Source organism: Uloborus diversus, chromosome 1 (assembly GCF_026930045.1).
Source record: "Uloborus diversus isolate 005 chromosome 1, Udiv.v.3.1, whole genome shotgun sequence".
NCBI lineage: Eukaryota > Metazoa > Arthropoda > Arachnida > Araneae > Uloboridae > Uloborus > Uloborus diversus.
The window spans coordinates 120628735-120651813 of NC_072731.1; the positions used below are offsets into that span (position 1 = coordinate 120628735).

Consider the following 23079-nt stretch of genomic DNA (forward strand, 5'->3'; position numbering starts at 1 on the left):
GTATCAAAAACTTTGTATAACACACTCATTCATATGTGTAACGGGCCATTCATTAATTAAGTAAGGGTCCTGAGGGGGAGGGGGTGGAAAATTTCATATTAGAAACCGTGGTCGAGTGGTTTGGCAAATATTATATTTCATTTGCTTCAGGAAGGTAAAAGTATGCATTATAGGATGAGCTGTGTTTTACTAGTGTTTCGAAGAATGAAACGTGTAAAATATAATAAAAGAATCGCACTGTGTTTTGCATGCCTTATTTTTAATTATTATCGCATCATATACAAAAATTATTTGTCGAAAAAACATTCGGTCTAGATTCCTTACAGTAAACATTTCTTTACTCAAAAATCTTTAAAAAAAATAATAAATAAATAATGATAGTTGATTTAAGAACAATCCAAGTTATGTAATATTTGTTATTTTATTATTGTGAAGAAAAAAAAAAGAATCTTACGTAAGATGGGGGGAGGGGAGTTTTACATACCCTTACATAGGGAGAAGGGAATGTCAAAAATTGTCAAAATTGTCCTTATTTAATTAATGAATGGCCCCAAAGAAACAAAATTGAATTCAAACATATCTTGTCACAATTTATGAGTGACTTTTTAAATTAATTTGGACTGATGTAACTTTTAAAACATTATTAATGTTAAAAGGCATACCGAGAATATCAATATAGAGTTTCAAAATTTTAAATCTATTTATTTGTAACTGTGTGGGTTTTTTAATTTTATTTCAATCTTTAGATTCGGAAATGTACGTAATATTGCACGTGGGTGATTTGTAACGATATACGTGTAGTTCAAGAAATATTACCAGTTAAAGTTTTAATAAAAAAGAAAATTCTTCGTACTTACCATACAGTTTTTGTGCATCCTCTTCGGAAACACTAAAAACAGTTTTTTTTTTTCATTTTTTCAACTTAAAACTATTTTTTTTTCAAATGAAATACCAGTTTAAAAAACAGTTATAAATTCAAATACACAGCATAAGCACATGAAAACACGTTTAAAAAACAATTTCACCAAATGAGAGTGAAATGATTTTACATATTTTATTCTAAAAAAGGGTGAAATTGCGGCTTTCCAAAACGGAAAGCAGCCACTCATTTAGGATATTAATTTAGTCTTAAAAAAGAGTGAAAAACACTTATCAAAAGGGAGTGAAATTAGCTTATCCAAAAGGAGTGAAAATAACCGCTCCGCAAAAGGAATGAAATTCACTCCTATAAGGAAAGTACGTTTTCAATGCTGGAAAGGAGTGAAAATTTACTCAGTCTGAATTAAAATCGCTGGAATTTTTTAAGAGAGCACAGACAAGCCGGTGACAGAACTTTTCCCAGAGCACCTTTGGAGATTGAAGATTTGCGGCGTTCACTGCATCTCAACTGACATTTATCTGAAGTCAAATTCTATTTGAATTTAGTCAAAGTATTAATTAATCCTCCACCCTATGTTTTCAGATCTTTTTTGCTTGACTTTAAACCTTTTGGCGGCCATTTGAAAGTTAAAGTGCTATTTTTCACGAAAAATTCCGCTATTTTGTTAGTTAAAAACGCATTAAAAAAAAAAAAAGACCTCGACTCAACCAAGGGGGGAAGGTTTTTTATATGCAGAATGTACGTACAAAATTTGAAATGGAACGGTCCATTGGTTTTAAAATGGGAGTGAACACAGACTGTTTTGAGAAAAGCGTGTTTAAAGTTTTAGAAGCTAAAAGGCATTAATTCCAGCTAAATAGAAGACAGTTCCTGTAGCAGCTTTGATTTCCCGAGCCTTTTCTTTTTTCATTATTTATCTATATTATATTTAACCAACCCCAAGCAAGCAGCACTGACATTCTGTGCGTCCGCAGCTGTTAGAACAGTTGCATTCTTCGGCAGCCGTCGGAGCTATAATTTTAGGAGCGGAGACTAAATAGTACTTGATAACCTTGAGAGTTTTACTCGAAACGACTTGTTATTTCGGGAATATATTTTGAAATGCTTAACTACAAGTTAAAACAAAAAAGAAAAAAATCACTTTTTTGAAACTGCACCCCCCCCCCCACCCCTCTAAAGGAATACTCATTCTTTAGAGGGGGGGGGTGGCTAGTATATCGTTTCGTAATTAGCGTGGTGTGGCTTCTGCAATAAATATCATTAGGAGCACAGAAAAATGAGCGAATTAATAACAGTGCCGAGCAGTATACTTCACTTTATTTACATATCCAATTGTTCATAAAATGGTGACTGTGAGAGGGGAAAATCAAGACGTTTTTATTATTCACTGTTTCTGCCATATTAAAGATTTAAGAGATTGGTGACCCGTATTGCCTAAACCTGAACTGACTCCAAAATTTTTAACCGACTTCAAAAAGGAGGCGGTTATCAATTCATACCGTATGTATGTTTTTTTTTTTTTTTTGTCCACTCATAGCGTCTCACCTAGTGAACCGATTTTGATGATTCTTTTTTTAATGGATAGGGGATGGCTCAACTTAGGTCCCATTATTTCGTTTGACCATATTTGTTCTTTAGAAAAAAAGTTATGGGCAAAAAACAGTAAATTTTATGCAATTTCCCTATTAAATGATTTTGTAGCGAAGTTCGCACTTTTCATCCGTGGACAACGGTGGCTCAGTGATAGAATTCTCGCCTCCCACACGAGCAACCCGGGTTCAAATCCCGACTAGGACAAAGTGTATTTTACTAAAATTTCGTTTCTACTGTTTCCCGTATTTTCTCGAATCTTCTATTAATTTCTGTATCTTTCCAAGTCTGGAATGTTCCAGCACTTTCTCAAGTTGTATATAAGGAGATGTAACGTTCATTCGTGGTTCTGAATAAAGATCTCGAGTTGAGACTAACGAGTATTCGCTTCATTTGGCTTTCACATCGTCTTCGCTTTCTTCATCTACGCGACAATAGGAAACTCATTGTTATAAAACTTTGGTGCCCTATAACATTAATAGTAATTGTAATGATAATTTTGAATGAAGGCTTCTCTGAAGCAAGCATCAAATTTCTTCAAGGGATATTTCGATAATGGGGAATCTGACGCTGTCGTCTCAATTTTGGCGTAAATAATTTTATTTTAGTAACCCTGCTGATTTATAGTAACCCTATGTGAATTATCAAAATCTTCCTTTCTTCAGTGCTATTGCTCCATAGTAGGGGTAAACCTAACCTGGAAGCGAGGTGATGCAGTGATTAGGATCTGCTTAGCCTTCACAATGCAAGCATTAGGTTTGACTCAACTACTCTGTAGTATTTTTATCGTTATCATCTAGGCCGATAACAGATGATCGGGGCTAAGTAAGAAAATACAGAATTGCATCATGAGCAACTTAGATGCTGTGGAATGTAAATTAGTTAGGAAAAACGTAATACTTAAATGGTTATAATTAAATTAACTACGCATGATTTCCAGAGAGGAACAAAGATAAGTTTTTAGTGCCAATCGCTTAAAGTTTAACGCGTATCAATAGTTTTTTTTTTTAGTATGGAGCATTTTTAAGAAAAAATGTGAATTATCGTGATGGTAACTTCTTATTATTTCTGAAATACCTACATTTACACTAAAAAGAATGAAATAAAAAAATTTTGAAAAAAAAAAAAAAATAGAACCGATTTTAAAATTGCTCTAAAAAGTGAAAAATAATTTTATTCTTTAAACACCATCGATAATGCTTTTAAATATAATTTTTGAAGTTGGCGCAAAAACGATAGATAAAATCATTCACAGCCATAACTCAAATACAACTATAAATTTAACCAGGACCAGTTTCTTCACTATCACATACATTATGCATTGATGACAGCATATTTGAATAGCGATATAAATGTTTCGTTCGTAACTTTGGATGCTTTTCTGAAAAAAAATATGAACGAAGCATGGTTACACTGGATTTTACGTTTTGTTTTTGCGCCAACTTCAAAAATTATGTTTAAAAGCATTATCGATGGTGTTTAAAGAATAAAATTATTTTTCACTTTTTAGAGCAATTTTGAAGTCGGTTCTATTTTTTTTTCAAAATTTTTCTATAATTTGGTGTTTTCTTTACTCGTAGCATTGGTCACCTCCTAATCAATTAATATGAATAGGATTACGTTAATCCGTTAGCAGAAGAGGAATTGTAGGTATGAAACTTTTCAACAAAATAGCACTTACCACAAAATGGTGTTCGGCCGTTCCACATGCCAGTTGCTTCACAAGTTCTTGTGCTCTTCCCCAGCAGATTGTATCCGTCACTGCAGGAATAAGTGATGCTTTCGCCCATGGAATAACTTAACTTGTCAGGAGAATAATACCCATGCTTGGGATAATCTGGCAGATGGCATAATACTGTAGGGAGATAAATGTATAACAGCTGGTTATATCAACACCGAACGTTTACAAATTTCGTGAAGCACAACGGAGGGGAATTTTCGGTGCAACTCTGGGGGAGGGGCTGGACGACAAATACTCCCAATTGTTCAACCATCAACTGCATATGGAAAACAATTAAGGTGTCAATAGACATCTATCAAAATCTTCTTCAAAAGTATTTAAGTTAAATGCTGCAAAGAGACAGGATTAATTTGAAAATAAACACCCAACTTCAAAATTCGAGTTACAGTTCTTTATTTTTAAATACATAAGTTAATCCAAAATGCATCAATTTGCCTCAATACCAAATTAAACTGCATTCTATGTATCAAAATGGAAGATTTCCACTAAGGGGGGCCACCATTATTTGGTTAAATTGGTTTAAACAGGTCGAGTCTGTTGAAGCAATGAAAACATATAATGGATGTCAGGGGTTCTCACCCCCTAAGAGCAAGGGCGCAACCTGCTAAATATCGCACCCCCCCCCCCAATCAAAAGCCACTCCAAAAAATGTAAAAAAAAAAGAAACCCCCAAAAGAACCTCTTAAAAATTTCAATGGCCTAGTCTGCGCCATGACTCCCCCCCCCCCCCCATCCCCCAGGCGGCCCCCCTGTTGATGTTTTAAACAAAAAATCCTTGTGATCACAATATTTATATTTATTTTGTTAAAGAAAGCATATTCTTAAGATATCAATTCATTAGTTGCAAAATTGAAATGTAATAAAACAACTTTATAAGTTTTAATATGTAAGGAAATTTGTCCGTATCGCTCGACAAAATAAAAAAGAAAAATAACTAAAGCCATGAAATAGTGAAAACAACAAAAAAACTTTTCTTATTAAAGTTATTTTCTAAAATCTTCTTTTATTAGCTCTTTATAGTTAATTTTGTTAAATAATTTCAATTTAAAGCTCAATATATTTTGTACTGAAAATTGTGTTTATTTTTCACTTGTCTTTTAAAGTATTAAAAATAAAATGACGTTATCTTAGTCAGTGGTTCTCAATTTTTTCACTGCTGCTGATCACTTGGTACCCTTCCGAGTCTTAAGCGAACCACATACGATAGTAGGACTCGAGCGATGCATCGGCGCCGATGGTTCAACAATTTAGCCATCGGCACCGGCATCGGCGGCCGATGCTAACTTGCAGGAAACATCGGCCCATCGGCCTTAAAAACATCGAAAAGCCGATGGAATTGGCCGATGTTTTTGAAAAAAAAGGACCTTTGTTGTTTTACTTTTTTATACAAAGTAAAGGGAGTTATTGTTTTCAGACACAATTGTTTACCTAAATTTCAGTATGAATTTCTATTTTAGTCACCCTTGAAAGAGTTTTTAATACTGCATTCAGGTACCAAACAAGTTAATTATTTCGTTGTTTCTTGCGGCTGGATGTACGTATGTATCTCTTATAAGTCATAACTCAAAAATGGTAAGCTGTAGAAGGCTAAATTCTCGCATGTGGGATGTGCGCACATTCCAGTTGTGCACTTCCCTTTTTGTTTTCGATCGGGTGTTCTAAAAAGCCTATTAACTGATTTTTTGTGGCTATTATGCAAAACTAATATAGCGTCTCAGACTGACGATCATTTGGTGATATATTGCAGAATTGGAGACCATGGAAACAAATATGAGATGGCGAAACCGGTTTTGTTTCATTTTGTTAGATTCCCGTTGAACCGACGGTAATTTTTAATTTTTCGATATTTGTAATATGAAAAACAGTAATGCAGTCTTTTCTGTATCGCTTCGGCGGAGCTACAAGTTTGGGGCCCGTCTAAATACATTTTGGGGCCCTATTTCTCTATCACAGAAGTTGTAAAACATTCATCAGAAGCATTTTTGTAACTCCTACGGTGCCCCTATGGTTCTGGAGCCTCTCGCGCAATTGCAACATTTGCCATATTTTAAATCCGCCACTGCACGTCAAAACAAACTCGGGTGCAAGTTTTAAAAGGATTTTTCTGCTCAATGTTTATGATTATTTTGAACTCTATTTTTTAAGACTATTTTTTGTATTTCCGAGAACACTTGCGTGCCCCTCCTCCCACTCCCTCAATTTCTGAAATTAATCTCTAGTTGTACTTCTGAGTTGTTTAAAACTAACACCATTCATAAAATTAGAGATTTGTTTTTTCAAGCTTTATCTATTGTTTAGGAAGAATTTAGAGCATTAATGTAAGAAATTGATTAAAGACGTTTTGAATGGTGACATAATTTGGAAAATAAAGGGATTTTTGACATTTTTCTTCAGAAGTGCTGAAGTAGATTCAGAAACTCTCTTCCGAGGCGTTGGTGGTAGCGGTTCTGTACTAAAAAAATTAATCCGAAGTTGGGGCAGAAGTTTAACGTTATGAGTTACTCCAAAATCAGAAATAGACCCCCCCTAAACCATCCTCGTCGTTTCAAGCATTTTTTAAATATTTAGCGATTATTTATTTTGGTCAAGAAATGTCATTTTGCGTATTTCTTATACTTGTTTCACCTATATTTTGTAATGCGCCATCTTTTTTGCATCATTAATAGCGATCGATTTTTTTTCTGTTGTAAGTAACTATTTTTATGTATTTATATAAAATCAATGAATAAGTTTTTTTCGTTTTCATCACATGTTTAATAATATGTTATAAAAAAGTTTCAAGGATTTCTATTGTGCAATTTTTTAAATTTCAGAGAATTATTGTTAAATTGAAAAATTTAATTTGAACTTGTTTGCAGTGCTTCATAAAAAATTAAACAATCAAATTGTTCAATATTACGTGTGCAAACATCAGATCAAGTAGTATATGTATTCAGTTATTAACTTGGTGTAAATATTGAGTTTGTTTATTGTAGCTGCGTTTTAAGAACCTCGCTATTTTCATGGCTATTTCTTTTTTCCGCTGTCACTGTTATACATTTTACGAAAAATGCAAACTTTTCTATTCATAAATTTTAAATAAGTATAAAAATATTGCTATTATGATTTAATATTGTAATTTATCTGTTACCTTTTTTTGTTTAATTTGATGACTAAAAAAGTCTTCGTGCAATCTTTCCACTTTAATTACGTAATTTGTTGACGGTTTCATAGTTTTATTCTTAATTTTTTTTGAATGATTAAACAACATAATTTAATGTTTTTTAACTATGTGTAGTTTACCTAAATTCATACATTGTTACAATATTACTGAAATATTAGTTATATGTTCAATTTAAAGAAAAAAAGTCAATTGGTTATTAAACAGACTCTTTGTTTTTATTCCTTTTTCTTCTTCTTTTTTTTTTTTTTTGGCTGTTGTTCTTTGTCTTCCATCATACAGCAGTCAAAAAAGGAGAAGCATAACTACACCCTATACAGATTGTACGTAGTACGATCCAAAAGTTCGGGGGACAAGCTGTACAAAACCTTACCCAAAATAGTTCACATTACCGAAGCACATCCACCTTCAAAAGGTCATCTTCAGGGACTATGTACTTCTGCCAGTGTTAATATAAATCTTGTAATCACTCCTGGAAGCAATTTTTCGCTACCTTCTGTCATGCAGCTTTATCTTCTCCTGACGGAAGAAAGCGGCGTCCATGCAAATGTTTTTTGCTGGGAACAGGTGAAAGTCACACGGAGCTAAGTCCGACGAAACGTTATGTTATTTGTTTGTCATATCAGAGTATTGGCCAATCGAACCGTGCATCCTCAACATGAAAGGCGTCTTCTTCCCCACGATGAAGTTGAAACAGCAGCGCAAGAGACCTTACAGGAGGGTGCGATAAATGTCTTCCAGGAGTCCTTCTAAAAGCTATACGAACGTTGGCAGAAGTGCATGGTCGTTCAAGGTGACTATTTCGTAGATAGATGTACTTCGGTAATGTGAACTATTCACGGTAAATTTTTATACAACTTGTCCTCGAACTTTTAGATCATACTACGTACGTATGAGTTTTCAACTTACTATTTCATAACGTTTTTGAGTGACGTAAGTTAGTACACGCATGAGGACATCAGAAGAGAATTTGCGATAATTAACTAAGGAGGCGTTCAAAATGGATATTTCGGTCATCTATATGTTCTTAGGTACATATGCATGTACATATGCTCCGAAAAAACTTGTGAAGTTTAAATTGGGTGATCGTAAAATAAAAAGTTAGGTTGAAATCTGATTTTTTTTGGATTACAATTCCTTATTCGTAGAAAGGAAGTAAAGTGAAATGAATCAATAATGATCCTTTAAATCCCTAACAATCTTATCAATTAATTTTTGTTAGATTTTTTTTTTTTTTGCCATCGGCCAACAGCATCGGCCATCGGCCATCGGCAATCGGCCATTTGGAGGAAAACAATCGGCCATCTTTGAACAATCGGCCAACAATCGGCATCGGCCCATCGGCCAAAAAATGCCATCGGTCGAGCCCTATACGATAGAAATAATATTTTCAAAAGAGTTATAATAGGTGAAAAGAAAAGAATCCACAAAAGTTTTCTTTAATGAATCTAATTGCATCTAGAACAACAACTAGTCAACTTAATTTTCACTAACTGTAGGCGGACCGCATCATGAAAATTGCTCGCGATCCAATAGTGGTCCGCGACCACAGGTTGAGAATCACTGACCTAAGTTATTACAGTAGAAGTGGAAAAATAGATATCGCTTCTAATATAGACAATAATAAATAAATAAATAAAGACCCAGACGATTATCTAGTGTTGAAAAATTTCTTTTATGATTATTTCTACAGTATCTGGATACTGTCCTTTTTTTGGGAAAACATTAACTGAAATGCTTGAATTTATACATTGACATTCGATACTTGTATTAAAATGAGTGTCAAAATTCATTTCTACTTTGTTACTTTTTAAATTTTGACTATTGAATAATTAAGAACCATGTTAGTTAGCCATTTTAAGGCAATGATAGAATAGCAGTGAACTAAAGGGTAAGCCTAAATAAATAAATAAAAGAAGCAAACACAAAGTTAAGAGTATTCCCCTACTCTGCTTAATAACAGAGGAGACTTCAAGTAAATTCAGTTACTTGCCACGTAAAACAGTTAATTAAACGGTTTTTTTTTAGCTAAAAATGATAAGAAATCCCAAAACAAAAGGATTATATCTTTTAAACTAGCGAATACTGGAATTAAACATCTTTGAGACCAGTGATGTTCCCATCAATTTTTCTGAGGATATACTCCTAGTAATTTATTATGCACAAGTTGTGCATGCGATCATTTACATAATATGTGATAATACGAAATTTTTTGAAGCTTGAGGTCATACGCTATATGTCTAAAAAAATGTTTGAGAGTATGCGGCGTATATGGAGTATACCCTATGGGAACACCACTGCTTGAGACTAACCCAAGCATAACTTTCAAGCGACTCGTCATTTGATGTCTTGAAGAGTTACGTGAAGTTTTGCCCTCTTACTTCTAACTCAAATGTTTGGTTTTGCTAAGATTTTTTACTTTTACCAAAGACGTAGAATTTTTTTCATTCACTCATGTTATGTCCTCTAAACTAAAGCGGAGTCAATGTTTTTGAGTATAGCTTTAAAAAGTTATTTAATATTTTTGGTAAAATTTTCCACATTCATGTTTTTCGTCCGTTTCAATATATCACATATCACCATTCTCCATCCCAGGGCTCCCGCCCTCTCGAATGCAATCCTTTTTACGTTCTACGAAGTATTCCTCTAGAATAAGTCCCTTCCCCTCCCTCAAAGAAAGAAGGGAAAAAGACCCCGCAACCAGCCCCTAAAAACTTCACACGAGAAACGCAGAAAACGAAAGAAAATAACAACTACTCTGTTTTGCTAGTCGCAAGTGCGGAATCAAGAGGAAAAATTGAAAACCGTTTTAAAAGCCTTGGTTACTAAAATCAATTACAAGTATTTTATTTATTGACAAACAAGAGATGTCAACAGGTTAAATTTTTAATTCTTTTAACTTTCCCCATCGAGCTATAATAACTATTATATATCGATGGATTTCTCTCTTTGCCTGCAACGATAAAATCTTTACTGATCACGTGAAAAAAAAAGCTTTAGAATTGCATCAAAAACTTTCTAAAAAACGGCTATAGTTTCAGTTCTATGAAACTTGAAGGTTTGAAACAAATTCCATCATATGCAGAAAAATTTATTCTTTCGATTAGTTCTACTCTTTCAAATGGTCAAGTACGTTTTCACTATCAAAACTGAGAAAGTGATAATTCGGTTTTGAACTAATATCTTCGGTAATTAAAAACTCCTACAAAGATGTAACCTAGACAAGAACGCTCTTGATCAAGTCACCTTTAAAAATAAATAAAAAAAAAAAATCGAAAACATAGTGTGATGGGTAAGCAAGATTTAGTTCAAGATCAGTTGCTAAATTTCTTTAGAAAGAGAAAAGGAAAAGCTCAAAATTTTTTTAAAAAGTTAAGTCATGATGTACTTACATACGGCTGGGACGATTAAGCGACAGAAAATTGCAATTTTTAACACATTAAATGAAATTCCTGCCTTTATCTCCATAGCAAAGAAATTCAACATCTTCAAATGTTTGTTTCGCGCTTAAAAATTACTCGAATTCTCTTCATTATTTCCTGTCTCTTAAGATTCCGGATGTTAAGGCAACGACTTCAAAAGCTGTGACGTAATGAGGGGCCACAACGATTGGGACAGAGAATTGATAGATTGAAGGTCACTTTTTTTCCCAATAAAATTTTTTCTCTTCCGCCCAGGAAGTTTGTCTTGTAAACATATTTGATGTAATAATAAGTTTGAAATTTGTAACGTATTTTTAAGGGAACTATGATGTTCAATATGATACAACAACATAATGTTTGCAGATTAAGCAATATGCATGTATATCATAGGTTATATTGAAAAATATTTCAGGAGGGGGCGGGGGGCAATAATGTTTAATGATAGTAGAGTGGCAAGGCAGTTAATAAGAAAGACTAGAAAGTCAACTATGGCGACAAAAAGGTTAAGAATGAAAACTGTGGTACCAGAATTTAAAAATCTTTTCAGAAATGCAACCACATATAAATGAAACTGTTGTTGGTACGGATGAGGGATCAGGTACGCTGACTGCAACTGTTTCTACACATGTCGTGCTTTTTTTTTTACTAGTAACCTATGCCGTGGGGGGGGGGAAGGGGGGTCATGGGGCAGATTTTGACATTGAAATTCTTAGGGAGAGGTTGTTATTTGAGAGGGTTTTTAAATCTCATTTAGAGGGCTCTCGTTTTGGGAGTGCTCAGTACATTTGAGATGAACGCGCCATCGCCCACTCTGCCTATGCAATAGTTTTAGGATGGAGTGCTAGTCGTACTAGGCAAAGGTGCTGACTGGTGCTATTGAGGTTTTCTAGCACCACCTGAAATGTTACTGGAGGGAGGTGGGCTACGTACTTATACACTACAATTGATATTAGTCACAATTCTTTTGACGGAAACTTTCGAACCAACTATGATTTTGAACGATTTTCTGCAAAACTTCTCCTCGCGGATGCAAAAAGACATGGATAATGGTTTTAGCGTCCACTAGATTTCTCTCTTTTTTTTTTGTTCGAACTAATGAAAGAGTTTAGATACAGTTCTGGTTCTTGTTTGAAACAAATAAATCTATCGATGAAAGCATTATATCTCTTGAAATAATTTAAAAAAAATAAAATACTGGAAGACTTGATGAAGGAGAAAAAATCCCTCGCTTCCCCAGCCCTCATGGCAAGGGCAGATCCAGAAATTCTTAGAGGAGGAAGCGTTTGATTTGTATTGCTCACCGTATACTACGTATCCTAATTTAGACATACATGCCCGTACTTTGTATATGTTTGTTCGTGTGTGGACATTCCAAACAAAATAGTGAACTCTTTTCGGGAAAGAAAACTGGAGGAAGGTTTTAAAATTGCATTTCAATTTAAAACAAACAAAAGCAGATAGAGATGTATCCAAAGCTGGAGAGAGTTCCCGAACCTTATCACTTCCTTTTACGTCACAAAGGGTCAGGGTTCGAAAATATCTGATATTTTGACTATCGGATATTTTGATACATATCCGATATTTTCAATTAGCATACACTAAAGTCTTCTAAATAGCAAGTGCATCTTCAAATCAGTCTTTACTTTCTTATATTATAATTACAATATGTAGACTTAAAATTAATGTTTCTTTCATTATTTTTATTCAACATTTCATTCTTCGTTTCTATCAATTTTAATGGAGTTAATTTAGCATTAGCTGTTTTACTCATTTTTCTTCTGTTAGCTACTTTTACAGTTATATGATTCAGAGATAAATAATATGCATTAGTCGGTGGACAAATATGAGAAACTTTCTTTTTTTTCTGAGCAATGTTTAATATTTAATTAAGCACTTCTAGTAAGAATTAAAATCGTTAAATTACTAATAATTTTATGAACATAAACTACAAGTAAAAAAGGAATATTATATTACTTTGTTATATTAATGATGCATTATACATCATAAAAATATAGTACATGGCTTTTTGGTTATTTTTAATAATAAATGAACAATATTAGAACAGTGGTGGTAAAAAAATTGCATCACTCGCGAAATCCAAATATTTTTAACATTTATAAGTAATTATGAAATATTTAACGGTTCTTGCATCATATAATACGAACTGGCATCGGTAAATGACGTAAGATTGCATCATCCTTCTAACTGTATAAAAAAAAAACAGTTGAACGTTCGACGCATTCATTTACGACCTGGACTAATGAGTGGCAGTATGTCGAAATACGTTCAACTGACACCACAAAGGAAGAGTGTTGCCATTACATTGGACAAAGAAGAAGGATTGTCGTCACGTTCCATAGCAAAAAGAATAAACTGTTCGCAATCGACTGTTGTTCGACTACTGAATAAGCTAAAGAGCACCGGAAGCACATTGAGAAAGAGTGGCAATGGTCGTCCACGAATATCCAATGCAGCTCAGGACAGGTATTTGATACGACTCAATCTTCGGAACAGACAATCATCTTCCACAGACCTTAGAACAGAATGGGAAAACGAATCGAGCATTCACGCATCCACGTCTACTGTACGAAAACGACTGTGTGGTGCGGGTTTGGTGGTACGTCGACCCCGAAAGAAGCCATTGTTTACCAAAAAAAAAAAAAAAAAATGAAGAAACAGCGTCTAGACTGGACAAAAGCTCACCAAGGGTGGACTGTCGATCAATGGAAATCAGTTGTGTGTTCGGACGAGTCCAAATTCAATCTGCATGGGTCCGACGGACAGCACACAGACGCCGCAAAGGAGAGAAATATCATCTCGACTACATTCAACACAGTCAAGCATCCCGTATCCCAGATGATTTGGGGATGTATTTCTGATCAAGGAGTTGGTGAGCTTCACTTTGTGCAAGGAACAGTAAACGCTCAGGCGTATATTGGCATTTTGGAGGAGAAATTGCTTCCTACTGTCCGGGATCACTTTACTTCAGTTCCTAACGTCATTTTCCAGGATGATTCTGCTCCGTGCCATAGGGCAAAACTGGTAAATAACAATTTAAAAAACCTTTATCGTACCATTAGACCTAAATTGACACGGGGTTAAGTAATTTTTTTTCTCTAAACTCACACACTGGTTCAGAAATGGAAAAATGAGCATGGGGTCAGCATTTTGCCTTGTCCCGGAAACAGCCCCGATCCAAATCAGATTGAAAATTGTTGGAATAGAATGGGCGTAGAAGTGATGAGAGAGAAACATAAGCCAACATCACTTGCAAAACTCCGGGAACCAATAATTTGTGTCTGGCATATTAACTCAGTAAAGAATACATTCAATCACTCATCCGTTCAATGCCCATAGATATAGAGCTGTCATTAAAGCTAGAGGCGGATCAACAAAATATTAGGTTTTATTTTATGATATTCAAACGTTTCCATGTTACTTTTGTTTATTTTCGAACAGAAAGAGTGTTACAATTAAAACCTCTACTTACTTTTTCGTCGTCCACTAGGCAACGTGGATGCACTTCACATTGTACATTGTAGTGTCACATTGTACACAGTTTTGGTCATGTATTTCCATAAATAAAGTAAACAATTATCAGATTCCTGCTGTTAAATGTTTATTTCATAAGTTTTACAGAATTTCACATACATTCATCGTTAATTGGTCGACCAAAACTTCTCACATATCCCATTGTTGTGAAAATGCGAGGGTGATGCAATTTTTTTTTACCCGCACTGTATGATTAATATACATTTTGAAAAAAATAAATATCTAAAATATCAAAATATCATGATATTTTCAAAATAAATATCGGATATATATCGTAATATATTCCATGTTATATATCGACTGATATCTACCGGTGAAAGGGTATTTTAACATTTCATTTTTAGAACTTCAATTTCAAAAAAAATTCTGGTAAGCGTTCTTGAATTCTAAGCATTTAATTTCATCGAAGATCGGCTGAAATTGCGTTTTTTTAGAAGAAAAAAAATAATTCAAAAGTTTCGAAAATTTTTTGAATCAGATAGCGAAACCTCGTCCCTTTTTCTTACATATAACGTCAACAAACGTGACCTACTACAATTACTTTTTTAGGAATTTATTGAAAAATAAAATCACTTGAAGACCCCCCTCTATCCAACCTCATTGAACAGGAGCGGTACAAATTATCAGTGTTCTCAGTTACAAACTCAGTAACTGAGAACCCTAACATTATGCAGTAAATAAAAAAAGTATTGGTTCAGCTGAATGAATTTTTATCGTTTACTAGTTGCATTGCCTGGTGTTGCACGGTCCTATCGAAAAAGTTTTGCCAAAAGACGCATGTTTAAAATCAAGCTTAACCAAAAGAGAAAGATAAAATGTGCACAATTTCCTGCCAACGTGTAGATAAAAGCAGATCTATGACTAAAAATTCAAATTTAAACTTCTTTTAATTTTTAAACTCCCCCCTCCCCTCCCCCCCTGTGAATTTTTCAGCACCAAACAAACTTTCCTACATTTGGAAAAGGTACTACGTATAAGCAAGAAACATCCATACCCACATGCATCTATTTTTAAAAAATAGATTATAATGAGGTCGTTTCTAAAATTTTAAAAGTATTTTTTTCTGAAAGAGCATGCTTAAAAATATGGGATCTGACCATTTTTTAAAAAATTTGTTTCAGTTTAATGTTTAAAAAATTACTTAATTCGGTGCACTTTCATTGTTTACGCTTCTTCCGATGACATTACAAATGTTGAAGTGCCATTCAGTGTTGCCATTCACAGAGCAAAATATTTAATTCGCATCCTTACTCACGTGTATTGGCAACGATATCGTTGATAGCAAGCGTAGAACGCAATTTTAATTCGCTTCTTGATTATCATAATGTGGAAACGCAGTAGAAAGATGCACCAAAGAGATCATTTGTGACGTCATCAAGACCAAGCCTTGTTTGAAAAATCGGACATTTTAAGAAATTAATTAAAAAATAACTATTAGGAAAACGAATGTATTTTCCAGGTTCATGTTTTTATTTATTTATTTTTTTTTTTTGCTTATTCTATCAATTTCAGTGACAAAAAGTACTACTTTTGACTGAAGGAAACAACCCCATTTCTTGTACGTTCGAGAAGGAAAACATTATTATGTAAGCGCAATTTTTTTCTTAAAAAAAATAAACTACAGCTTCATTTTCTTCAAAATCAGAACTAAAATAAATACGTAGATACATAACTTTAAATAAATAATGAAAATAAAAAATAAATGAATAAACAAAAATTAAAACGCTCAAAACTTTCGTCTCCAAAAGGATGGCAACCACGTCAACTTTAATAGTATGACGTCACTAGTCCTGCGACCTGCTCGACTTGTTAAGGTAAAAAGCCAGGGATCTCTGTGATCGTGGGGGTCACATGACCTCGACCATCAATGACGTGTATGCTACCGGATCGAATAATTAATTACCTGTTCTGAATAGGTGGTATAACTTCAGTGGTATAACTTGAAAATTAAACTGCGTAGTCGTGGTCGACAGGTTAGAGATGTATAAAGGATGGAAACAGAGCTCGGTTTAAACCTGAAAATAAAATATGATTTGTGGAATTTTGAAATTCTGTGTTTATTTTTTTCCGAATGGTGCAAAAATAATTTCACAATTTTTAAATTGTTTAAATTTACATTAATATTTTAAATTTTTATTTACTGAGGCGGAAAAGAGGACATCAGTACACAGGTTTTTGTAAGTACAAAACGAATATCTGCATTTTGTTCGAAATGTGTTGACTATGAAAAAAACCATCCCATTTTATCCGGATCAAAGAAAAAATAAATAAATAAATAAAAAATAAAAAATTGTTTTAAAAATTAAAAATAAAAGCTATCCACAATAGTGGGATACTACAAACTACAAATTAAAAGATAAATAAAATAGATATTTCTAAAGAAAATTTATACAATTTCAGAAAAATAATTTAAGGAAGATAATATTTTAAAATTCAGCAATAAATAATCAGTAGTTGGAACAAGTTAAAAATAGTAAAATTTAAACAGATTCAGTAAAACATGTCATTAAAAACTGATTTTTAAGAATTCAGTAAGAGCCACATCAATATCTTTCTTTTGAATTTTTTGTTTATTATAATTGGAAAAATTCTCCAAAATGACTGAAACTCTGAGGTGAATTTCCCCAAGTATTTATTTCCAAGAACTACTGCATTTCACATTCTGAAAATAGTTTCCTTCCATCAAAATTCCCAGTTTTCAAAATCCAGCCCCCCCCCCCGCCACCCCCCAAGTAAAACTTGTTTTAAGGTTTTCACATATCTGTTTTGCTTCTGTCTAAATAAACAGACGACCACAATTTGATTTCACTTCTCAAAATATTTTCAGAGAGTATGAGAAACTCCAAAGCTACATTTCAACAATGGCCAAATATTGCACAAGTAGAATGAAAGGGGTACATCTCTATTTATAATCTACTTGGAGAAGTCCGCTTTTCATTCTATGTGCGCAATATGTAAATCCGATCAACAGCTAAAAATGAAAGTACAACTAGAATTCTCTTTCTCTCTCTCTCTCGTTCTCTTTCTTTCTTCACATCCCAAAATCTTAAGTGCGAATAGTTCGGTAAATCTTCTGTACATCAAGCAGCTTAAATTTTAAAAGCCCTTTGAGTATTGTATTATAAAGATTTACAAAACTAAATCATTGCCCGAGTTATTGCAACAGGAAAGCGCTCTATGCCTACATGAAAAACCTCGTAAGAATTCCAGTATCATCTAAAACAATATCTAGTTACAGAAAGTAGGCAATGTTGAATCTTTTAGGTTTCTGAATCCATCATTCTGCATTATTACAACTTACGGGAAAGGGAATGGTCATTAACTAATGTTGCTCGCTTTAACGTGGTGCCTGAAGCAAACTGTCGTCAGATACTCAACTAACAAAATCCATAATCACAGCTTGCCGTCACCAGTAAAAACGAAACTGTGAAGCACTTTCCCACGTTGAAATGTTCGTGGAAGAGTCATTGAAGACTTAAATGGCAGTTAATACAACCCAATGAACCATCCCCTGACCTTAATGAACGTTGCAGGTCATAACCTCTGCAATGCACACAAGTCTCGATCAGAATTCTAACGTTCTCAATAGATTTCATCATGCGCCAGTGGGGGCGTCCCAGTAGTTTCTCGGTTTCATTCGTGACAAAAGATGGAATTCTTTCAGGAGCGTGGTTTCGTTCTTAAACGGAAATAAACTAAACGTGTGAGCGTAGGATTGAATGAGTCCGATTCTTTGCGATGATCCGTGATAGGGTAATGTTTGGTACACGCACCGTTATAACGGTTTGTAAATTGTGAGAGAAATCTATGCAGTGAAATTGGGAAACCATTTTATTTTCTCTTTTAACTGGTAGTTAAAATTCGCGTTTTGTGTGTGTGTGGGGGGGGGGGAATCTGTAACATAAAAAATTGCTTATTCAAGGAATAGAATTGTACAGTGCATTGTGTCATTTCCTTTTTAAGTAATTATGAATCAAAGCTACAAGTAACTGTCGCATAGCAGAACTTCATACAAATGTTCCTCAGCTTGTTACCGTATTCAGAGACTGCTGTTTTGCCTTTGTTTTGGGCGGATATTATTCATTTTAAAAGTAGAAGATTTGTTACTCTATAGCACTTATAATACTTTCTAATATGTGAATGATTATAATTTAATTGTTTGGATTACTCAACGTTAGATTATGTTACTAAATTACTTTTGTTCAATTGTCGATGATTGAACCTTTTACGTTTGAAATAAACGTTAGATATTTCTTCTTTAGTATTACGGAATGGGAAACTAAAAACTTTTAATGTTCTCATTAACTTTTGCTTTTCACTTCGTTTTGACTTCATAAACCTTAGCTACAGATTAGTAAATGTTACTAAATTACTTTTATTCAATTGTCGATGATTGAACCTTTTACGTTTGAAATAAACGTTAGATATTTCTTCTTTAGTATTACGGAATGGGAAACTAAAAACTTTTAATGTTCTCATTAACTTTTGTTTTTCACTTCGTTTTGACTTCATAAACCTTAGCTACAGATTAGTAAACATGGCTCAGTAGTCAATGACCGTACGAGTACTTATTGGTGATTGGTATATGCAAAAACTTAAAAAAAAAAAAAAGAAAGCCTTTAAACGACGATGCTTTGTGTACGATGTGTTTCTGTCATTGATGTTTTAATGTCTAATACCATTTAGCCCTTACCCCTTTTCTCAAACATTTGATAATTTATTATAATTGTCGCATCTCTTCTTGCCCGGTACCCATTATTAATTTGTTTTATTTACAGTTTGAAAAAAAAAAGAAAAAAATATATTGTTCTAATATTCCTTACTAAGTTTCCCGATCGGGTGGATCTTCACGTTCTTTATTACGGAACCGGCTTACGTATTGAGACAGATTTTTTAAGTTAATTTTTAAAACTCAGAAATAAAATGTCAGTATAAAAAATATTAATGAAATAAAAACATATAGAGTCCAAACCATCAATGCTAAATTTAACAGAAACACCGATGTTTTGAAAATTCAGATATCGATATCGCATTAAAATTGGATGTAACGAGAAACGTTTCAGGATCTTATATCCGCATGAAACTTTTTTTACGCTCTAAAAACAACAATTTCAAAAATGACGAAAAAGTACTCAAATTTGAACATACTGCAGAGTTAAAATGGCTCCTACAATGTGGTATTCAAATTTGGAACATTCAAATGCTCATCAAATTCAATATGTGCTCATTTTTGAATATGTAATAATTTCAAAATTGAGTATTAACCGAGTTATGTATTCATTTTTGAGTATGAAATAATTGAGTACACTCTATTTGAAAACATAGTGTTACGAGTCCAGCCACTTCAAGAAATTCTTTAAATAACGATCCAGTTCTTTAGAAAATACAGGAGATTTATTTACAATTATGTACAAGAAATATATTTAGCAACTGCTAAATTAACCATAGCAACTAGGCAAATATCCATTAACACTGTAAACTCAACGGTCACACACGTATTTACTTCAAAATACGCAAAAACACAGCGCAAAGGCTGATACACACAGAGCTAAATACATGCTCTCCAGCGCACGGCTGATACGATTCACAAGCAAAAACTAACTCTCATTCAAATGCCACACGGTTTTTATACTCAGGAAAGAAATATCGTGAAAATCCTACCTTGTTCTACCAATTGTTCATATTTTCTTTTTACTCCATTCGCAAATCTTATCGTTCAGAAATGGAGGCACGATATACTTCATTCATATGTAAGGGGGTTGTATATTCATTACTAGAAACTATTTACAGGTTACGTTACTAAGACAATTTTAGATGAAAGATAATGGAAAATGGAATAAACGCCCAATTTAGCCAGATTACAACAAATTAATCATAAAAATAATTACAATTTACAATATTTGTAACAATAGGTACTGATATTTGAAACAAAAGGTTTCAAGAAAATTTAGATGCATGAATGTGCTCATTTTTGAATACTTCATTTTTCTCAGTGTAGCAAAGCCAATGCCCTTTGCAAGTCACAAAAATAAAACTAACAACAAGTTCCGCAACTCACTTTCTCAGCAAAAAAATAAAATGCACAGAATTTAATTTACTCTCGACACGTTTATTCCTGTTCCGCCCTAATTTACTCACAATACATCACTTGCTCTTACCTAAGATTTACAACCTCACCTATGCCATGTACAAATTAGGAACGGCCATCTTTTAAAAGCTATTTTTCTTCGTGGAGAAGGTATCTGGTGCAACACCTGTAGATTTACATACGAAAGAGAGTAAAAAGAACACCAACAGGTAGTGACCTCTTCAAAATTAATACCAGTCGCCATTACAGCCGCGTTGTAGATCACTATCGATATAATTTGAATGTCAGGACTTTACCTTCGTGATCGGTGCATTGCGACGAAGAAACATGGCTTTAATCCCACTCTTGTGTTCGTTGTTCGTTAAAATTTTGCACGCGTAGCGTTTTGACTATGTGTACATATGCCAAGAATTCGTATCCCATTGGTAGTGAACAGGGGAGGGGGGAGGGAGCAGAGATAAGCATCAGAAAGCATGGGGTATTTGTTATTTAAATAACAGCTGTTGTGACAAGCAATATTACAAAGTAACACCGCTCTTTAAATAAATGCTCAAGTTATTACATGAATACGTATCGAGTATGGTAATGAACAGTAAATGCGTAGTTATTCTGAGGAAAAGTAATCATTTTTCCATTAAATAATATTACCGATAATTTTGGATCTTCCTGAGTGTTGTACTCATTGGCCCTCGAACTTTCTTCTGTGTACGTAGCGTAGGTATGTGTGTGTGTGTGTGTGTAGGTGGGGCAGGGGGGACACAACAGTTTTTGTATGTATATTTAAATCCTAGGATTGGAGCATGAATCAAAGCCAAGGGTTCATGGATGGCGTTTACGCTAAGAATTTGACGCAACATGGATTGGATAGTTCTAAAGCGCAGTCAGTGCTCTTGAATTTGGTGCGTTTGTGATATCAGTAGCGCTGCGTTGACTAATTTAAGGGATTATTGGAAGAGTTGCAAAATCAGAGTCGTAGAGTTGGAGTTTCGCTGATTTTTGGGAAAAGTAGTCGGAGTCCGGAGTCGAAGGTTCAAAATTCCAAGAGTCAGAGTCGGTCATTTACCCTCTAAGTCTCTCTCTGCAAGTGCTTGCAGAGTCGGAGTCGGAGGCTCTAAAATTTCCGGAGTCAGAACCGGAGCCGGAGTCGGTCATTTTCTCTCCTACTACGTATTACTGGTTATTGGACGTCGATTTAGTTTTAATCGTTAAACCCAATACAATTGTTACCACACACAATCATATTTTTAAAGCTGTGTAATGCACCTCTGCGAATAGAAATGTACAAGGTCAACAAACATCAGAAGCCACAAGAAAAACTCCGATTATTGTTGGATTATAGAAAGTGCTAAGTTAAAAGATGTCGGATTTTTTTTTTTTTTTTTTTTTTTTTTTTAGGAATTAAAATAGTACATAGTAAAGCCAGGTAAGGTAAAGAGATCATAAAATCCAGGTTTTTAAACTTATGGGGATAATAAATACAAAAACTTCTTTGAAAACTTCATTTTTTACCTTGTTATTTTACATTGCATGAATGTAGAACACCTTGCACTAAATTTTAGGGAAAGAGGGGAGGGGGCACTGACTTAAATAATCTTACGGCGTTTTCTTTCAAAGCTTCTGTGTTGCCTGGGATTGTAGATAAAATAGCAGGGTTTTTTCTTTTTTCTTTTTTTTAAATTCTGGACTAAAAGTGATATTTTAATTTTTGCATATCTTATATTAATTTCAATGTTTCACCACCTGAGCTTTAAAAATCACTCAACGCTTTGGGTTTGATAGAGCTGTGTCATTTTACGGTAAAAAAATAAAATGAATAAAGTAAAAGCTTTTGCATTAAAAAAAGAGAGAAAAAGTCGACGATGAGACAGTTCCGTTTCGTTATGCACGAGCTACCAAAAAGGTGTTATCTGGAAAAAGCGTTTCAGCATGTCTCCCTTTTAATGTCCTGATATGTTAGTTCAGTGGTTTCCAGCCTTTTTTCAGCCATGCCCGATCTTCACTTACAGTGACTCATATTTTTTTTTTATTAGAGATGTAGGGGGATGGTAAAATACTATTAAATTAATTCAAACAAGCTTTTAAAAAAGATGTTATCCACGAATGAGATAAATAGAACAAATGTAAGTACATATTCTGAGGGAAGAATTTGCCTAAAATAAGAATACAGAGATATTAAGAAATTAAAGAAAAAAAGTTTTGAATATCATTATAATAAAAGTAGTATCTTTTGGTAATTAAGAGAATACGAAACAGATTCTGTCAAATAATGTTTAAAAGTATGTAATTGCGAACTGGAATGTCTGCAACATTAAATCATTTCATTAAAATGTGGATATAACAGAAATTAGACAATGCCAAGCAAAATGAAAAAATGAAATAATAATACAAAATAAATAAATAAACTAAAATCCGCATATAAATAATAGCCGATGATCGAGTGACCCGCGTGTTTCAACAATGAAACTCGCGCCACGGCATGATAATTTGATAATGTGTGTTGGTAATGTTCAACATGCAGAGAAAGGCTTTATTGTGACAAGGCTGAACTGGATCCGGTATCTTAACTGTTTTACTGGTACGACTGTGTCATTTCAGGAGAATGAAGAAACGAAAAAAAAGGTCAACAATGAACGCTACCTATTGGAG

General features: G+C 33.8%; 1 protein-coding gene across 4 annotated transcripts in view; it reads right to left on the reverse strand.

Annotated features, from left to right (window-relative positions):
• Window positions 1-10923, reverse strand: part of LOC129220853 (protein lev-9-like) — a 37345-nt gene extending 26422 nt beyond the window's left edge. For all 4 annotated transcript variants that reach the window (XM_054855311.1, XM_054855303.1, XM_054855295.1 and 1 more), the window contains exons 1-2: window positions 10764-10923; window positions 4152-4325 (exon numbers count right to left, since the gene is read on the reverse strand). In XM_054855311.1, coding sequence (XP_054711286.1) covers window positions 4152-4325; window positions 10764-10857 — 268 coding nt within the window. In that variant the 5' untranslated portion in view covers window positions 10858-10923. The remainder of the gene's footprint in view (window positions 1-4151; window positions 4326-10763) is intronic.
• Between the last annotated feature and the right edge of the window lie 12156 nt (window positions 10924-23079).